The 21,485-nt window shown below is 42.3% G+C and overlaps 1 protein-coding gene across 2 annotated transcripts in view; it reads right to left on the minus strand.

The window, feature by feature from the left end:
* nrg2b (neuregulin 2b) overlaps positions 1–18,253 on the minus strand; it is a 58,945-nt gene extending 40,692 nt beyond the window's left edge. Inside the window, exon 1 of one of the 2 annotated variants that reach the window (XM_084353854.1) lies at positions 17,630–18,253. In XM_084353854.1, coding sequence (XP_084209980.1) covers positions 17,630–18,041 — 412 coding nt within the window. In that variant the 5' untranslated portion in view covers positions 18,042–18,253. The remainder of the gene's footprint in view (positions 1–17,629) is intronic. The other variant, XM_084353853.1, reaches the window with a different exon arrangement.
* Positions 18,254–21,485: the final 3,232 nt, after the last annotated feature.

A 21,485-nucleotide genomic window follows, 5' to 3' on the forward strand; every position in this document is an offset into this window, starting at 1 on the left:
AAATATTATTTAAGAGATGTAAATGTATATATTTCAAGACTTCAGCAATCAGCAACCTGAAAACAAATATATCAGAATCAACTTAACTCTTTAAAAGGCTGTCAAACCTTCATATTGCACCATAGAATAATGGCATTTTACATGGCTATCTGATGTCTTTGAGTGAATCCTTTAGGGACACCCTATTTTGCATCCTCTTTATATGTTTTTACCTTTAAAATTATTAGCAAAAAGACCAGAGAAGATCCAAGTCAGCTAATAAATCCTGTGGGCCCCGTCAAAGCTCTTCGCAAAAAAAGCCTATTTTTGGGAGTGTTGCTTGCTAACGAGAGCAGAAAAAAATCATGTGGAGGAAAACAGAAATACATTTTAAATTGACTAATTTGTAAATGTTATGTTAGAGTTTTAGTTTGATAAGGAGCTATCCGTACTACTGCAGACATTAAAAAAGCAAAGCCTGCTCAACAATTTTCAGTTATGCATGAAAAGAGAGAGAGAGAGACTCTGAAATACATGTGCACGAACACAATTAGAGTAGATTCACACATCCCACACACCACAGGCACCAAGCAAGCCATAACAAGTCTAATTCTGCAGCTGCAATTTACACACAGCGATTTTCCACAGCACTGTGAATGTGCATGAATGTATATGTGTGTGTGTGTGTGTGTGTGTGTGTGTGTGTGTGTGTGTGTGTGTGTGAGTGTGTGTGTGTGCATACATGGGAACATGTGAGTATTTGCAATGCACATGATATTTTATTGGCTGCACTGATGGGTACGTGTGATTGTCTGTGCGTGTTTAAATGCGTATTGAATGTGTGTGTGTCTGTGTGTGTGTATGTATGTGTGTGCACTGTAAGTTGCTGATACAAGCCTTCTGTATCACTGAGTGATGGGAGAATTCCTCAGTGAGAGCACAGGGAGGTGGGGGTGGAGGGTGGGTGGGTGTTGTGGGGTGGTGGTAGGGGAGCCACAAATGGACAGCAGTGTCTGGCCAATAGCTTGTGACCGGCCTGCTCCACTAGCCAATCACACTTGACCAGCGCTCCCATCAGCCGTCCATCAAGAGGTCCTTCTTTCAAGGTCAGCTGATGCACCCTCCCTCCTCTTCTCCTTCTCTCTCTCTCTCGCTCTCTCTCGCTCTCTGTCCAGCAAAGCCGGCATCAACAGAATTGATCTAATTTCTTGCTAAGCATGATCCAATAACAGAGAGTGATATGGAAGCCAAACCAATTAGCTGTGTTCGCAGACAGGTATGGCACCCTGAGAAGGCATGGCCAGCAACATGCCTGCACACATGGGCACAACGTGCGTCTGTGTGTGTGTGCTAGTGTGTGTGAGTCAGCTGACAGACTAGTGAGTGAAGAAGCATAGTACATTCATAAAATGTACAAAGACGTGCAGAGGAAACTGATGTGTGTGTGTCATAATGGAAGAATCTGCAAACATACTGTATGTGTCGAGTGTGTGTTTGTGTGCGAGTGTGCCTGCGTGTGCGTTCATGTATAAAAGAGAGAAGCTCCTTCTATCTCATTCTCCGATCAGTGTGATTTCTGCAGCGCACAGCTGTCACCATGGAAACCAGGGAGGGCGCAGGAGATAGAGAAAGAGAGAGAGGATGTAAGGCAGAAAGAAAAGGGGGGGGGGGTTTGAGAAAGAGTAGGAGAGAGAGGGAGTGTGTGTGTGTGTGTGTGTGAGAGAGAGAACGAGAGAGAGAAGAAGGGAAAGGGTGAAAAGGGATAAAAAGAGAGAAAAAGTGAGAGATGACCGTTGGTTGTTGAATGATAACAGCCACAACAGGCCTTCATGCAGTATCACCCAGCTAACCTCTGCACAGCAGCAGCAATACCAAGCCCAGGGCAACCTGTCCGTGTGTGTGTGTGTGTGTGTGTGTGTGTGTGTGTGTGTGTGTGTGTGTGTGTGTAGCGAACATAGAATACTTAGCAACCTCTGTTTGTGTGTCTGTGTGTTCCTGTCAGATCCACATTTGATAAAGAAAATCATTTTGTGTGGATGTGTGTGCGTGGTTGCAAGAGTGATTGTCAATAAATCATTCCCTTCCTCCCCTTTCTGTTTTTGTAGTCACACAAACATGTACGCTGACACACACACACACAAACACACACACATACGCACGCTGACTTGACCTTGTCTCTCATCGTTGGTGCTGTGCATTGTTCTATTGGCTGCAGTGAGATCTACTTAAGTATAAATACACCCCTCAGATGCAACAGAAATCAGGGTTTATAGACACACACATGCACACACACACACACACACACACACACACACACACACACACACAAACACACACACACAACTATGTACATACACACACAGAGAGCAATGTCTGTGTGTGTACGTAAATCTTAGCTGTATGTCAAGAAAAGAGGTTGAAGCAGGATGCTCAGATAGATAGATAGATAGATAGATAGATAGATAGATAGATAGGGAGGATGTGCAGAGTTGGTAATGAATAGTTAATGAAGGGCTTGCGGGCAGAACGGTGGGGAAAAGCTATTCTCTCCGTCTCTCCTTCTCCTCTTTTTCTTTCCCAGGGCTGGGAGTCGTGTGCAAGTCATTCTGCGCCCCACCTGTCCTCCATTTATCTTTTTCTTTCCCTCTCTCTTCCTGCCCCCCCCCCCCAACACTTTCTATTCTTTCTCTCCTCACCTCTCCCCTCCTCTCATCCATCCGTCTTCACTCCTATCTCTATCTCTCTCTCTGTCTCACCTTTGCCTCCTTTCCTGTTTTCATCCATCCTGCTCTCTCGCCTTTCCCTCCTCCATCTCTTATCCGCCACCCCTCACCCTACCATTTCTCACCTCTCATCTCTCCTATCAACCTCCCCCCCAACGCACACACACACCATTAACTGCAGGCTTGTAAGGCAGACTAACAGACACAATTCTCCTGATAAGGGGATTGAAACATTGATCACATCCTCCATGAGGCGCTAAAGATTCTGCACAAGAAAGATGTCCCACTGCCCCTTTGAAAGACCAAACAAAGACCCTGATAGAAGAAGATGCCCCACCGCTTTGACAGACAAAACAAAGATGGTGACATTTCTTTCTTGTGGTGTACCCCAGAGTTCTGTCCTTGGTCCTATTTTTTTTGTATCTCTGTGTTGCCATTAGGCTCCATCATTTGTAACTGTGGTACCAATTCCTACTGTTATGCAGATGACACACAACTCTACATTTCTTCTTCAGCTAAATTTCAAAGAACTGTTGACTGTTGACTGTCACCTCAAGAGGTGGTAGTCCGATAGTAAACGTCAAAGACACTCCCCCAGTGCTTACAGCTCCCAGTACTAGCAGAGTCAGCTAATAGGTAGCTGCATGGTTAATTGAGCTAACTAGCTAATGGCAGCGTCAGTTAGCAGCAGTTAGCAGTTGCTCAGGTGATATGCTGCCCCCTATTTGTTTGTGTATGAATTTGACATATAGACTATTCTTACATATTGCATCTTTAAAGACCATGACAAAGATCGCACCATTTAACTCACAACTGTGTAGTCATCTTCTTATTCATACTCATCATGACTACAGCAACACACTGTACGAAGCTTTTTCGAAGAACCCTATCCGACATCAACAATTGGTTTCGAGGATCCTTTTCTAAACCAAAGTTAATGCACATACAAGAGCTGCACTAAACTCTCATTGACTGCAGCCAGGGAATTGACTTACGTTGCTGAGATCTCAAAAAGCAGCAACTTTTTCTAGTAAAAAAAAAAAAAAAAAAGAGCAGTCGGTCAGTCATGCAGGTTCAAAACAAACCACCAGGTTCATCAGATTTATTTGACATAGATACCGAAGGCAGAAAGGTTAAACTACAACCTAACCTGTCCTTTGGATTATTAACAACTTAAGGTGCACCCACTTTGGGTTTTACACACAAATAAGGTTGCAGCAAATAGGGTACAGCTAGCGGCTTGTTTTTAACATGCCTACTTGTCTGACCACTCATGTGTCTTGTCCCCTTGGGCTTCTTTATAGAGCTTTCCCTGCATTCTGAGATCTCAGAAACTGTTGTGCTAGATGTTATTACACTATAACTGATTTAACAGAGCTTTGAAATAAAACCCAAGTTGTAATAAACCAAATATCTGTCCTCGGACATATGCTGTTGAAAGCTCGACACTACAGTTCAGTTTGTACATCTCCTGACAAAATGTACTATAACTACTGACCCTGGAATCATAGCTTGAGTGACGGCTTGTACATATTTTCAGTCATGTTTGCCAGACTTTCTACAAAATGGACACAAGCTGAGAAAGTAAAATCCAAATCAGCTTATTGGTTCTTAACTGACAATTATCTTCTTTTAGAAAGAGGAGACTGGAGTTCAGTGTTCTGGCTGTTTGATTCACTCAAAACCAACAAAGGGCATATTTATTTGATCTGGAGGCCCCTTGTAGCCATTTTTTGTGTGTGTGTGTGTTTACCAGTATTTGGTATATTATATTACAATCTTCTGTGCATTGTCCGGCTCTGTGTTTATTTTCATGATAAGATGAAAACAATACATTTATCTGGGCAACTAATCAAATCTAAAAGTCAAAGTTGTAGCTTAGTGAGCGCTGCTATTACTGAAGTTTCCTGGTACCAAATCAAAGCTGTGTGGTGCCACACATGTAAGATGTTCTTTAATATCTAAGCATTTTATATCATCTGGAACTAACTTTAAAAACTGGTGTGTTTGATTGTTGATGTTTTCTAGTATACATTTTACAAAACAATATCAAAGCTTCTGCAAGAAATAATGAAAGTCTAATTTTCGGAATGACACATTTCTTTATTTAAGTATGTGTGCCAGCTCTGCATCCATCAAGAGTTACTCCACAACACATTTTAACCTTCTTTGACTGCGTTCGTTGAATGTGTGGGTTGACTGTTCACTATATGGATATATGAAAAAGTAAGGACCACAAACTGTTATTTTAGAGGGACCACGGTGCTTTATGTACTGTGGGTGTACGTACATAAAGTATGACACTAAATAACATGTAAGATTTGAAAAAAAAATGAAGCCTCACTAGCCTCTTTGTTTGACTGGCGTTACTGTGCATTGAAGTCTCTGGGGCATTTCCATATCCACTAAAATGAGCACACTGCACTGACAAAGGTTTATTGAGGATTAAATCTGCACTTGGCAACTTTGCATGTTGGCAACAGCAAATAGCAGTTTTTTATGTTTGAAGTTGATTTCCCAGAAACCCTGTAATGTAACCTCACTAAACTGATCACTGCATGCTCCTTTATTAGCCGGTCGGCCTGTGATGCTTCATACACCAGAGACAAGAGCGACAAAATATTTATTATGAGTGGGTCCAACTATCAATGGACAGAGAGCTCGTTTACTCATGAAGAAACAGTTTGTACCTCACTTATGTTTTGTGATTTCCAGTTGGAAACATTTTTTTTCTTTTTAGCAAATATAATGCATCCAAGGAATATAAAACAACAGGGATGTGATTTTGGGATGAATCCTTTCCCAGTTTGTTTAGAATATATTTAAAGCACAGAAGAAACAAGTTATTTTAGTGGTCAGAAGAAATAGGGGCATTAAAACAGCTAGCTACTGTAAAATTAAAAAAAGACCAGGCTTTAGTAATAATTTATGAAAGTCAGGACGATATGGGGAACAAGAGAACAGAGGATGTAATCCTATTTCAGTCAAACACAGCCCATCTTTCACACCTTGGGCTTATTTTACAACATGATTATAATTACACACAATATAAATACTGATGATCCATGAAGTCAAACTGAACCAGCACACACATACGTTTAAAGCTAAATGTGTGCACTCGTACCCAGGTGACACATAGTGGATAAATGGATGACATTAATGAAGACAGACAGCAGACCTTAGTGAATGAGGTTAATAAAGGTAGTGACATCCTGGACCACTGAGGTGAAGGACGACAACCCTGAAAACAGCCAGATAAATGATCTCATACACCGTGTGATCATTTCTTTTTGCCATCACCTTCTCTAATCAATTCTCTACAATAAAGAGGGGCCATTATACTTTGTAACACTTCACAAGCATATTAATTGTAGATAATAATATATATATATTAGAATGTAATATATATAAACTAGAATGGCAATCAGTAGAGTGCATACCTCCACCAAGGCCCAACAGTCCCCTTTAATTTCAGTCAAGCCCAATCCAATGTTAAATACAACATTTTTAAATCCGCTAGATCTGGACTCACTCATAGACACCAGCCACCTAAATACGTCTGATTTTTCTCATCCAGATACAAACATTAATCCCTGAGAAACGTCCTATCTCACAATGTTACAGAAAGTGAGAACAAATTCAATAATCTGTCCCTTTATCTGGATATGCAACAAAAGTTATTATCAACATATCCAATAAAAAGATGAAAGTCAAAATCCAAAAACCTTTAAAAATACACAAAATCCAACAATGAAGTGGTAACAATTATTTGTTTCCAACGCCTGTTATATCCTATTCCTCAGGGCCTCAGAGCTCCCTGGTCAGAAATCAGGTCAGTGAGTCGTACAGTTGCGTATCGCGATAAAAAAACACTCATGGTTAGTTGATCATGATGAATTTTATTATCTATTGTCAGGATACTTCTAAATATCCTCAAAAGTGACTTGAAAAGCTGTCTATCTCGCTAACATACAGTCCGATACCAATTTGCTGATTTCATCTGAAACGCCACCAGATGAAGCCTGCGTCTTTCTAGTCAGTCAAAAATGAATCTCTACACACAGAAATCTAAACACAAATCTGTAGACTAGGGAAAAGGTTGCGGCATCGGAAGCGTTTTGGTTTCTGTTTGAGGTCCGTGTACCAATCATGTTTGAGCGGGTTTTGGTTGCATTCAGATAAATACAGTCCATGTGGAGAGCAAGAGACAGAATGCATTGTCTGAAATGTAATCTCAGAATCCATCGGCTATCGTCTGACAACAACTTAAGTTTAAGTCAAGAGTCGTCTCTCAACTCCAACTCTATTTCTCACATCTCAAGTTGCTAACTGGCCTGTTAACAATGACCAGCACACGGAAGAGGAAGTCTTGGCCCGGATATCCGGAAAACGGACATCTGGGAGCCCTGAAACATTGGCCGTTGCCCCAAGAGTCTAATTCGTCATCAGATGACAGTCGATGGGTTCAGAGATTATTCAAAAATCGTGCCTAAAGACTTGGATGTCGACAAAAAACAAATAGTTAAATTGGACATGGAAATACTATGGATTCCAAACTGAAGAACAAAATGGAGATAAAGATGACTGCTATTTTTGTATCCTTTATTTAAGCAGGGGCCATTATGATTTATGATTATCTTATTTAAAATAAAAAGTTTTCACTAAAAATGATGTTTACGAAAGAAGCTGTCCCATCTTTCATACAATAACATATTTGTTTCTTAAGAAAATGTAAGGTTTGCATCACATATTTCTCTCCTAAAATGTTTTCAGAAATTGTACTGTACTGTTCAGCTGTAATATGTGAAAGCGTGTTACCTGCTAGTGAATATTGATTTGCATTTCAAAACCCAAAAGCCAAAAACAATCACCGCCCAACTCGCAGTATGTCACCCATCAGCAGGATTGTTTATTGGTCCGGTGCGGTGCAGTGCATTCTGGTTGTTGTAGGTTTTCTACCTTTTGAGATTTCTCTGGTTACGTAGCACCAATTTAAAAACTATTTGTATCTTTCGGATAGCACAGTTTTATCAAAAGACCATCCTTCAAGCGCCGAAATACTTCTGTAAGAGTTTTAAGCATACTTTTGTGATTATGGGGTAATATGGCAAAGTGCTTTTCATATCATCCCATGCCAAATTACCACAAATTAATCTGTCACTGAAAATAATCACCAACAATAAGTTGTTTGCAAATTTTTTTTTTTAAAAGTACACTTAGATTTACATCACCTAATGAGTAGGTTTGGGACAGACAGCCACAGACAGAGTAGGGGAAGTACAGAGAGACAGAGTGAGACATTCATTATCACAGGAAGGGGGCTGCTGTCCACCGTGCAGAGCGGAAATCTCTGACAAAAACAATCTTATCAATTTCTGTTCAGGTGCTTGTTCAGATATGACAAACAGAACAGCACCTGACCCAGTAATAACCTTTGGTGGTAAAGAGGGGATTCTGAGGACAGACAGGACGGACGTCTGCAGTATCTAAAAATGACCCATCATTAATAACAGGTTGAGTAAAACACCACAAACTGCATTTTCAGTTTTCTAGTTTTGACCAAGTCAGCAGCAGATTGAACTATCCTTAATCATATCGTTTATCCTATTATTTCTACTCAAGTTTAAGATTTAACTAGGCTATCGAAAATGTACTACATGTCAGCTATCTCTTCAAAACATTAGTACATGTGTGCACATATGACTGTATGGTTGATTTGGGTCTGTTCATCGGACTCTACATCAAGCTGCATGTTTTTAGGTAGAAGTTCTTTTGCCGAAGGCTGATAAGAAGACTGCAATACCAAACATTTAACAAGATTATTTGATTAAAAATATAGAGCAACAAAAATGTTCCTTGCTAAGAGATATCATCCTAACTTCCACTCAAGTTGCTGTTTTGTTCCAATTATTTTTTTGTGCTGTGATAGATTTAGTACTCTGAATGCAGAAGATGGTAATGTGCCTTCTGTGCAGCTCCAAATCTGAAAAGTTTTTACCTTGCTGCAGAGAGGAATGAGGCAAAATCAATCTTGGGACCTGGTGGAATTGTAGTATAATTGACAAAATCCCAAATAAAAGACCTCAACATCTTGAAGCTGACAGGAGACGCTGAAATATTCTTTCATAAGGTGGAATTAGGCGATGTATTGCCGACATCTTCTCAATTAATGAGCAGAATGTTTCTTCAGGAGAAAATAAAGATCCACTTCTCAAAAATATGTACATTTTCTGTGTTGTCAAAGATATGCTCACACATAATCATAAAAAGACGCAAAAATAAAAATACAGTACACACGGTCTCTGCCACAAGCCTATAATAGTGCCAAGATAACATCTAGAGAGGCAAAGGAGGACATCTGGAAGACGGATGAAGATACTCCACCTGTCACCATCAAAGATCACCACAACAAAGAGAGATAAAGATAGCCCACCTTTCTGAGCCAAAGATAGCCTGATATAGAACCAAAGGGATGTTTTAACCCTTTTCTTGCCTTAGATATGTGTGTACCAGAGTGTTTTGCCCTGCTCAAACGCACCTTGGATGTGAGAGAGCAGTTATGCTCATGAAATGTTACCCAGAGTGACAGTTGAAAATGCCATTTTACAACTTCATGAATATCAGGCGTTCGCTGACTGCATGCCAGCCCCTCACAGTCAGGCACAGCAGGGCTACTTATGGAGAAGAATGCCAAAGATTAAAACGGCTTTCCAAGAAAAGAGTAGGACGCCTCAGACTCCTCAAAACAGCAGCAAACTTGTCATTTTTGACTGTTTTAGCTGGAATACCAACTGACACGTTCTTGGCATAAACATTTCTAATTATTCAGCTTTGAGTTTGATGTCTAATCTAATCCTGTGGTAAAATAATGTGAAGAGAGAAACAGAGAGCGCATCGGCCAAATCCATCCCGTCTGAAACGGGCACTTTGCTGATGCAGTGAGGAGGGTGTGTGCCGCGGCAGCCGCATTAGTGTGTGGGTGGTGTGTGCTGCCCATCTGCATGTGTGTGCTTGTGTGTGTCTGTGTGTAAGTGGGGTTACACAAAGACCTCGCTCATTCACAAACTGAGCCATGTGGCGCTGGGCAGGTCCCTTTAAGAGGCATGTGTCAGAGTTTTCTACTAAGGCTGACTGCCTGAAAAAGGTGAGTGCTGATACATTATTCACAAGCAAGGACACACACGCACGCTCTCTCACACACGCTACATGACTGAAGGACATGTACACGAGTAAGGCAGCCGTGAGTTTGCTGAGCCACAGAGAAGTCAGCTAATACACACATGCTGACAAGCTGATCAGTATAATGTCAGTCATACGTAAATGAGCAAAAACATTGTCTATACATCCTCTCACTGCACACGCGCACACACACACACATATATATACACACAGGCAGCAGAGGAGAGAAATCCTCAGCCTTCTGTTATTCAGCGTGCATAATTTATAGCAGCCCCAGATCTCCCTGCTAATGACAGCACACTGGGGCATCTGCAGCACAGCAGCAACAGCAACAGCTAACTGGCATGGCTCTGTGTGTGTGTGTGTGTGTGTGTGTGTGTTTGTGTGTGTGTGTGTGTGTGTGTGTGTGTGTGTGTGTGTGTTTGTAGAGGTATAATGCTCTGTTGAGACAAGGACAGTGAGAGAGACAGAAGGAGAGAGAAACAGAAAGAGACACAGAGGGTGTCTGAAATAGACACAGATAACGCAACAAAGAGGGGAAAAGGATGAGACAGACAAGTGAGAGACCTCTTGCAACACACACACAAACACACACACAGTCGTGTCAAGTCACTGAAACTCCCTAGATGTGCGTTCATATTAACATACAGTTTGTATGTTAGTCTGAGTGTCACCTTTACTCTGTCTTAAGGTGGAATGCCTCTTAATTAAATGTAGCCGCATTTACAAAGTGTTGTTTCCAGTGCAAACAGCAGTGTGAGCATGGGATTCACACGCACTCAGAAGATGTTATGGATACACACATGTCTCTCTCATCCTGGGCTAATGGAGGCAATTGTTCACTGCATACTTAAAGAAAAGCCATGATGAAGGCTTAAATTCACTGGGATTGGTTTAACGACTTGTTCAAGGGTGTGGCCTTGGCTGTGTTTCCTGTTGCAAGGATTGTTTTGACATGCTGCCCCGAAGCAAAAATCTCCTAATTCTGGGATTTGGAGATCAATGCCACAGTGGTTCTGCCCTCCAGCTGCTCTACACACTGATGTGAGCCTGAGCTGTTAGCCCAGGAAATTATACTGCAGCTGATAAGGTGCTGCTGTTAGATACACAGTCTCATATGCACAGGTCAGGCAGTCAACATAGGCTCATATACATGCACACTAATCTATAATTACTACTACTACTACTAATAATAATAATAATAAAACTTTGTATATACGTTCGATTCCACTTGTATGTATTCTACATGTTTTGCATGCACACACACACAGACACGCACGCACACACATACACACACACACACACACATCTACATGCACACACAATTTAGCTTTTAGAAAAGTTCATATTAAAGCAAATATATTACTTGACGTTCTTTCTGAGAAACAAATGAGAACTCTTGAGTTTGAGTGTTATAGTAAGTACAGAGATGAAGCCACAACATAGTTAGCCTAGTTTAGGATCCGGTTCTCCCATGAAACCACCCTCCCTAAGTGCTCCATAACATCTGCTTTCTGTAAAAAGTTTGAGCACATACATGTGTCAGCTGCACCAGAAGATTACTGATTCCACGTTTCACGAACATCGCTAGTAGATTTTGCCTAATCCTGCTGACAAACAGACAAACCAATCAACAAACAACGTTACTAAACCCCATAAAATTTGCCTCCACCAAAGTTGGCAACCTCACTGTGACAGCAAGACTTTGGGCAACCCAGGACATAAGAAACTGTTGTTTTACATTTCTCTGTATGTATAGGCTACACTACATACAGTAACATACAGTAGGGTTGAGCCGATAGATGAGGGCATCATCCATCGCTGATGGCTGACAGTCATTAACTACTGAGCCCAGTACCGTCGTAACATCATGATTTAAAAGGCCTCCCGTCAGAGAGCACACAAAAGTAGTGTGTCCCCTCAGAGTTAATGTAAGAGTTTGGTGCTTGTGACATATGGAGAGAAAATGAAAAGAAATTTGTTGCTGCTCAATACTCCATGTTACGTCTCCATGTCCTGATTTATTATTTTCTTCTTAAACCTGCTCAATTAGGCGAACCCAGGATGTTCACAGACATTGTTGGCAGCAGTGTTTCTTTTCTGCCGGCCACTGTTAGTGTGTTTCTCTCAAGTTTGTTGTTGATATTTGCATTTTCTTAGCTAAGCTTCCTAAATATACCTAGCAAATGATCTGTGTTTCAAGCAGCTGATGCTAAACGTCTGAGCTGAACACAGCTAAGTCGCAGACATGTGGTGTGGATATACAGACCCTTTAAAACCAAACACAGGGATTTGTGACGGGGGTGACGGGAGACTGTTTTCTCCACTCATCGTTCATGACAAAGTTTCACTGAGGACATCGTCACATGACTATTTGGAAGACATCGCCCAACCGTTACATACAGCCTGTCAATAAGTGAGCTTTCGAGGAGTTAGTAGGTATATTTTGAACAAACTGTCCTACGTAGTGACTACAATTGCTTACTTGATGCACAGACTGTATGTATGGTTGATATCAATCTTATAACTAAAAATCCAGTAAGTATATTTCCCTTAATTCTGAGTCATTCCTGTAATGCTGCTAAACAAACCAGCACTAAACGATAATGAATTTAAGGCAGAAGAACTCTTTTCAATTTGCATAACAGCTTTAAAGTCATTTTTAGACTCGATACAATACAACTATCATTGAACTTCGTGCTCTCACTGTCACTGAGGTAAATGAAAGAGCCTGGCTATTATTAGACGTTTTACAGTATTGCTGCATCTATTTGTCATCTCAAAGATAAAGCCCCCCCGCCACCCCGTTTCTCTCCTCCTCTGTGCAGCTGACTGACAGGAGGGCAGGCATAAGCTGAACCACACACGCCGGCTACAGTCAGCTACAGCATGAGGAGGGAGACAGAAAGAAGGAGGGGGGAGAGACAGAGTTGAGGTATGCAGCACTAGATACAGCATCAGTGACAGGAGCATGTTTGGGCATCAGATAAAGCTATTTTGGGAAGAAACTGTCAATGTATCTCAAAAGGCATGCCAACAGCAATGATCAGAGAAGACCTACATCCCGCTTTAGACTGCCTGGGATGTAAGAAAGGATTGGTTTTGTACTTTTTAAGACGGGAGTGTGAGCTGTCCACACACTTTAGTTATTTTCACTGAGTAAGACAGGGAGAGAGTAGTGGAGGCCAGTTGGAGACATAAATGTGGTTTCAGTTGTCCAGGACTAGAGCTAGTTGTCAACATTAAATCAATTGCTAACTATTCTGATAGCGGTCTGTTTGGTAGCTTTGAAACCAGTTTGAGCATTTTTTCAGGAAAAAATGTAATTGTTTCTGATTCCAGCATCTTAAATGTGAGTATTTTCAGGTTTCTTTACTCCTCTGTGACAGTAAACTGAATAACTTTGGGTTTTGGACAAAACAAGATATTTGGGGACGTCATCTCGGAGACACTGAACAACCTTTTTTTGACATTTTATTGACCAAACATCTAATCGATTAATCGAGAATATGATCAACAGATGCAGCCCTATCCAGGACAGAACAAAGATTCCCTTGTGATTAATCAACTCCTCTAGCCTTGAATTATGTGTAAACAAAGCTTGCAGTCTTCTTTCACATCAGCTGTTCTGCAGAGTCTGACCTGCAATTTTGCCTCATGAAGCTGGATTCTCTGTGTTTTGGTCAGAGGTGTAGGTTGAGGGGCGGATGGGGAAAAGGGGGGAGGTTATTAGATTAGCTATAGCAAAGTCAATAACATAAACAGGAAGAGAGAAACCTGACCGCTCTCGCCATTTAACCAACATTGGCTCTGCTTTTGGAAGACGGCTCTGCTGTCTTTTATAGCACAAAGAGATTTACTGTCTCATAACTTCTCTCACAGCGAGGGGTCTGCGCCTCTAACTTTGCACACTCATAGTTTGCTGCAAATGTCAACATTCATTGGCACAAAGTCGGAATAAAACCTCGGGACAGTAAGCTAAAAACCACTTGTTTAAAACTGCTATTAGCTTTGTATTTACATCATTGTCGGTATTAACGTTAACAAAGCTGACATCATGTGGCTTATTCATATTCATGTAGCCCAGAAATATCAAGCATGCAAGCTAAAAATTGTAGCTATAATGGCTTCTCTTTTGTAGTTCTACTGTTTTATATGACACTTTTGTAATCAGGTACAGAGGTACAACTCGAAGCATCAGTTAAGCAGTAATAATGTCTTACCAGAATAAACACGTAAGGCTACTGTAACATATTATCCCCTTTATGTTTGGCACTCTGGTGTTTCCGTAGCAAATGCTTTAACGTTTTGATATACAGTATACGCCAGAAAGTAGAGCGTGTACTTTTTTGGTGGACTAAAAGTCTGATTGGTTTGTTAAGCTGTGTCTCTCAAGACACAGCTTACAAACCATTCAGTCAGAATATTTCATTAGATAAAAACATGTTGTGAATTTTGGAAATGATTACATCTATCTTTGTTCAATAAGTTCGAACTTTTGTACCTAACAACACTCTGGAGTTGTTGGAAATGTTTGAATCACACGAGTTGGAAACAAACCTATGTAGCCACCACTGGAGTCTTTACAACTGGGTTCAAACAAAGCATGCACAAAAAAAAAGGAAGGTTGCACAGTCTTCAAATGTTGATTTTGAATTTAAATGTCAATGTTATGAACAAAGCTTCAAATCACACGGTTCAGCCGTAGTTCTTGTTCATTAAGAAAAAGTAGAGCTGCAATTTCTATCTCTTCCCATTCGCTTTCCCAGCATTTTACACCAAACATTTCCTCCTGCTCTGTACAGTCTAACATTAAAATATATGTGCGCTGAATTACAGACAACAATTTCACTACACTGTATAAAACTGTATGTAAGAGTCTCTAATATACTCAGTACAACCACACCACAGCTTTTTACAGTGTGATACTGAATGAATAAAACAGATATTGGTAAAAGCAATACTGTAAGTTTTGAGGTGCAGGGGTGTTCACAGAAGTGGGCGTTCCAGCAGTGTGACAGTGATTGGCCGGCTGTGTTTAGACTAGATTTGTGATTGGTTAGGCTCAGGGTGTGTGTCTGCAGACACACCCCTTGCCCCAACCCATCCCTAAGCTGCAGTTACTTCTGTCTCTAAGTATCCTCTCATGCACATCTCCAGCCTGATCGCTGGCCAGGAGTCCTGCTCGGCCGTAGCTCATTCAGCAGCTACCCTGACATTACTGCATCCGCCCAAAGAAAAGTGTCAGCGTAGCTACAACTGAGAACGAGTACTGGCCAACAAGCAGTTGTAGGCACTTTGCAGAGAGGGGTTATTTTGGAATACTTCACTGAACCTTTACGCGCATACAAGTAGACACGCGAAGCTGCATTTGTGCTGCAAGGAGAGTTGTTATGTCTGAATCGAACTGGCTCCCTACTCGACTTCACCACAGCAGAACTATCTGAAGGAACGCAGTACAAACATTTGCTTTATGAAAATGTAATTCAAGACTACTAGCTGCAAGTAATTATTAGAAGAAATGACTCACTTTTGGTTCAAGTGTTCCCTTAAATGAGAACTGTGTAGTTTCGGGGAAGACATTTTAATCAGTAGAGAAAGATCTTCATTGACTGATTTTTTAAATTGAACTAAATAAACAAACTTTGTTTTCATGACTGAATAAACTGAATGAACAAACTGACCTTCAAACTGAGCTTCAAACAGCGTTCTGGGGACCCTATTGTCCTCTGAGAACAGCTTGTTTATTGAGTTATGGAAGAGATAAATATTTCTGAGTTTGTATTATTACCTCATTAATATTTTAAATATTAAAATTCTGAGTTTGAATTTCTCCTACAAAAACTACATAGTGCCCCTTTAACCTCATGAGTTTGCAGATGAATCCAACCAATCACAGTAAAGACAGAGAAGTGAAAATATTAACACACATTAGTGCTTCGAGGCTGCTGGTTGCCACAGTGCATCTGCTGTCACCACACACTCTGCAGTGTGTTTCTCTCTTTATATCTGGCTTTTGGTGTGTGTGCAAGTGTGCACGGGGGTGAATCAGCTCATAAGTGGGTATCTCCTCTCCTGAGCTTATCCCTGCCTGGAAAATGTGTTTAAGACTGAAGCCTGATTGCAACAGCACTGTCATAAATAAATGACTTGATAATTTTAGCGTGTCAGGGAGGTAAAAATAGAACATCACGCTGTTTGCTCAAACGCTGGATGAACCCTTTGTTAAGACATCTGAGTTACTTCCTGTCAGGATTTAACACTTTACAGTCGCTGCTGGTTTGCACGGAAATTATGTTGATTCTAGATGCGAAGAACTCAGAGATGGAAAATGAGTCTTTGTGTAACCACATTTGTTTCTAATGGTTTGTGCTCACATTCATGTAACAAAGACGGTTTACAGTTGTGCTCTTACAGCTCGTGTTGGAGAAAAAGCGTGACACTTCTTATTCCACCCTCTTTTGTGCAGCAGGGGAAAGTGTTACTTCCTGTCTGTGTGCCTCTCAACTCAGGTTTACCACAGGACAAGCAGGTGCGTTAACACAGTAGTAAATGGGACCAGTTGTCGTTCAATCATCATCTCAAAAGCAGGGCAGCACTTTAAATAGTGAAAACACAGATGAATGGATCACAGAGACAATTTTGAAGTGAATGTTGTCTTTTAGGGAATAAATATAAAAGTAAGACACCTGAGAGCCTTTGCAACTAGCAGATTAAGTAATATACTTGAAACACATTGTCGAAGAGCTCAGTTATTTGAGCTGTCCCTGACTGGCTCAACCTTTTCTTTCACCTTTGGTAAAAAGAGGCGTCAAATCCCGTTTTTTTTTTCTCTCTCCTAGCTACGAGAGAAATGAAGGGTAGAAATGGGAGAAAGAAAAGAGAAAAAGTGCACAACCCTCGTCTTAAGAATCTAGTCTTCCTGTTTCGTGTTCAGATTGCTCTTTTGCTAAAAGCCGGTGACAGTAAGTTAAACACAGTTTCTCGCACACCGTTTTAGCCACTTTTCACAGAAATCTGTCATTTTAAAAGCAGGAAGTGCTACTGTACTTCAAAAAAAGCACAAATTTAGATATCCATGGTGTAAACTTGCAACAAGTTGAGAGATTTGAAGTGTTACCACCACCCACCGACTGTCACTGCAGTCAACACTGGCACTGTCTGGATTTTGCCACAATTTCTGATATAAAACGGCAACAGATTTGACAGGTAATACTGACTGAAGTTTGGAAAGGAGGTTACCTCAAGACAAGACTGCTGTCCCTGATTCCCATCACATGCTCTGCCTGGCTATCTCTCTCTCTCTCTCTGACACACACACACACACACACACACACACAGAGGAGCTGCTGCCTGTGTTCCACCTTAAGACTCTACATGCAGGCTGCTTCACTGTAATGATGTGATGATGCAGATCTTGCTGGAAGTTTCAGTATCCAATGACCATCAGTGCTCGTCAAACAGACAGGAGGAGGTTTCTCTCAGACATTTAGCTGAAGCTCTCTCACACATATGCACACACGCACGTTCCCTGCCATGCTTCTCATTTCATTATGGGTGACCGGGTTATGGAGGATTGAAGTGTCATTCGCATGTGTGTATGCACGCTGACACATTATATAGACTACACACGCGCACGCGCAGCCAGAGAGCGGTGACTGTCTCCTTACATCACCATAGCAGCTTCAGTGGCCCTTATAGTGCGGTGTGAGTGTATGGCAGGTATAAAGGAAAAGCCTTAAACTTACCGCAGTCCTCGCACAACACTCTCTCCACATCCTTCTTCAGCTCCGGCTCGCTGGCGTCCACAGGGGCGTACGATGCCTTGAATACCAAGGGCTCGGCGGTCGGGTCCATGAAAAAGATATATCTGTGGTCCTTCTCCACCGTGGTGCACGGGGCCTCGGAACCGAAGTCCCCGACGGTCACGAGCTGCTCCCTCTCGAGGCCGCCGCTGTTGACGGGCCACACGTCCAGCACTTTGACATTCACACTGTAGGGCTCCCGGGAGGAGACGTTCTCCGGGGAGGAGCGCACCTCGCCCTCGATGACCACGGCTGATCGGTACGCCTGGTCCTGGAGGGAGTTGAGACTCGGGGCGTAACAGGCGAAGGAGACCCCGATGACCAGCATGGAGAAATGCACTGGATCAAGCCTCATGCCGTCAGCCTGTGCTGTGCTGCAGTGCTGCTGGGCGGCGGAGCGAGCTGGAAGAGAGAGACGGCGGCGAACGGGCTCCGGCAGAGCAGGCAGGGCAGAGCGGCAGACCTTGTGGAAGTGTCCATGCCATCTGTGTCTGCCGCTGCTTTCCCCATACGGCTGCTGGCCTCGGATGGGGGGACACACCAGCCTAGGAACCGGAAACGGCCCGCTTCTGCATGCTTAAAAATGTGATTGCTGCATTCTCCTTCACCAACCACCCTCCCCCTCTTATCTCCCCTTTTCCTGAAAGGCAAAACAAGACTCGTAAATTAGCCTCCTCTCGAATCCAGGGCTGAAACCTCTCTCTCTCTCTCTCTCTCTCTCTCTCTCTCTCTCTCTCTCTCTCTCTCTCTCTCCAGCTAATAGGCTAGCATCGCATGGGTGGGCGCATTGCCTCTCTGGTAGGAAAAAAAAAAGCAGCTTGCGCGTACAGGGGAATCACAAGAAACGATACGCACTCCACGCACACGCACACGCAAGGTCGGCTCCTTTATCCACTTATTTCTATCGTCAAAAGAGTCCCACTCCTGCGAATCCGTATGTCGGTGACCAAAATAAAAAAAAAAAGAGAACAGAAAACCGGGGAGGAACAGACGGACAGGATGAGATAGCAGCGGTTATCCGGTGAGGCGATGCAACAGTAGCGCGCACCCTCCAGCCGCGTCCCCTGCGCCCCTCATCAAACGCGAGCGGCTTACGTGAGCAAACATCACCTGCCCGGTCACTGGCGTCGGCTCGCCACGTCCTGCGCAAACACCCTAATGACCCGGGCACACACCGGCACACCGCCACCGATCCAACCAGCATGTGACCATGCCGGTCGACTGTGTTAAACCTCTGCGGGTGGGTGCAAGAGAAATCACGCACGCACTGCACAGACACACGGCGAGGAGTGCGTCTGTAGCCAAGCCCTGCACGGCGCCCACTGTGGATCTCCAGTGCAAGAGGTGCAAGAGAGGCTATAGGCGACTACTACACACACTGCGGATAGTTGTTGCGATGACTAACGCTGCGAAATTCTCTCAATGGATTCCTCAGCGTGGCGAGGAGAGCGGGGAGTTTCGAGACTTCAGCTTTAAATGTCCTCAGACTTATATACGGAGCGTATATAAGTACGCTGCAGGAGAGCACACCCAAAAGCTGACATTTGCGACACTATTATTCCAGTCATTGCAGTTCACTAATACTGCCTTGGGGTACTGTACACTTTAACGACTCTGTGGCAACACGTGGGGGCATCAGTTGCCCCAATCTGCAGGTGTTATCCTGGAAAGTCATTCTCCTCAAATCTTTTGCCAATCCTGCTCAGCTACAGCTAATAAAACCACTTTTTTTCAGTGAACACATCTCCACCAATGAAACGAGAGCTTTGCACAATATGCTCAGGCTTTTTATGGTGACCACAAGTATCCCCTCCTCCCTCCATAGCAAACCAGTCCCTGCCTCCATCTCTGTATCCATCAATCAGGCCATTCATAAGATTTGCCTTTCCCTCCCTGTGAGGAGCTGTGCGCCCTTCGCTAGAGGTCAGAAAGCCTTTCGTTGTCCATGCTGAGAAAGGGGTGAAATATAGTGTCATATAGGGGACAGGTGGACAGGTTCGCTCTAACTATAGATGACTGAGATGGTAAAGAAATGTACGAGAGGTCATTTCATCACAGTATGCACTCACATCATGGCCTCATCCACCAGTTTCACCATCAGCAGGGTCACATCAGGGACCGGTCTCTGTCCATGGTGCTGAAAGCCTCGACAGGTTTAGCGCTCTGTCCCAAGTGGCCAATCACATGACACCTCATACACCCTGAAGGCCACAGCCAGATTGCTGCAATGAAGGGCTGTCTCCTTACTGCATGTATCCTTCATTACCTTAACCTCAGATCCAGAGAGTCGACCTCTTTAACTGGGAAGTTAAATAGTTTCAGTGCTGTGTGCTGTCCGTGCTGCTAAATGCTTTCAAACGTGCAGATTTTATGCTGTTTTGGTCAAATATTGATGGTTTTACATTACTGGGATTGCTTTTTTTTCAGTTTGGTGATCAACACAAGGGAAACACAGTCCTTCCAAGCCAGTGACCCACCCCCTCCTCTTTACCTCGCTACCCACTGCCCACCCCTTCACTGATCCGTCTCTCTCTATTCATTCAACCACACATGCATTCATTAGAGCCCCTGTTCAAAGACCTTGCAAACAATTGAAGAATTTCTAAATTAGTCTTGAGGGCAAATCATTTGTCTACAAAGAGAAGGGGAGTATAACCGATTCCTGACTGGCCCGGGGAGCACTGCCGCCGCTGCCGCCTCCATGAATCCCTCGATAATCATGCTTAACCCAACCCATCCTCCATATTCCACCGCAAAAATATTTTTTCTTGTGTATCGTAAAGGGAGAACAGCTTTCATTTCATTATAAAACTCTGTGTTGCAGAATTACAAACAAACTTAACTTTGAATTAGAGTGGCTGTTATCGGTAAAGCAGCAGTATTTCTGCAGGGTGTTGATGAGGTCACCTAAACTGGCCTCTCGTGACAGACGTGGTCTCAACAGCTCCACTGTCAGAGTAATGCTCTCTATCTGTGTGTCTTAGTGACACAGCAGCCTTTTCACTTCACAAGTCACTTATCTTCTCAGACCACAATAGAAATTCCTAATATTTTATGTTAACCCCCCGTCTTGTACCAGCTCTCCGGTCAGATCAGATGTATGTATGGGGGTTAAACTGATGTTAAGACATTTAAGTGCAGGCACGTGTGATGCTTGTGAGTATTAAATGAAATCAGATGATAGTTTTAGTTTTTCCGATTATCAGTATCTGTGATTTTTCTGTCAGATTGCCAATAAAATAAACTAATTTAAAATTGTGCTACAGCCTCTCACACAATGTCCCGCCCACAACAATATCTGATTGGTTACAAATCCCAATGAATAGCCTATAAACAATACAATAATATGAATCTGCAAAGTAACAAGTAACTCAATGTTTAAAAAAAAAAAAAATAGTAAAGCGGAAGTATAAAGTAGCAGAAAAAGAAAATACTCTAGTATTATAAATTAAATATTACAAGTATAAATTGTATTTAGGTTCATTTCATCACTGGTTGGAGAAAATTTTGACACGATTTTCATTTTCACTGCAAATGAATATCAGTTCCAAATAATGTTATTGGCCTCCTTGATTTCTAATTATCAGTATCATTAACAGGCCTGAAAAAGCCATATTGGTTGATCCCAGGTCTGTAACAAGCAAATATATTTACTTACGTCTGGAGACAGTATCTCATTATAATTCTGTTTTGTCATACATTTTACTTTTATCAAAAGATTTCAGCTTCTCGTGATTTGGACATTGCACTCACTCATATCACGATTTCAATTATATATTGATTTTTAATTGACTGTGCA

The sequence above is a fragment of the Pagrus pagrus genome, assembly GCF_965226575.1.
Source record: "Pagrus pagrus genome assembly, chromosome: 5".
Taxonomy (NCBI): Eukaryota; Metazoa; Chordata; class Actinopteri; order Spariformes; family Sparidae; genus Pagrus; species Pagrus pagrus.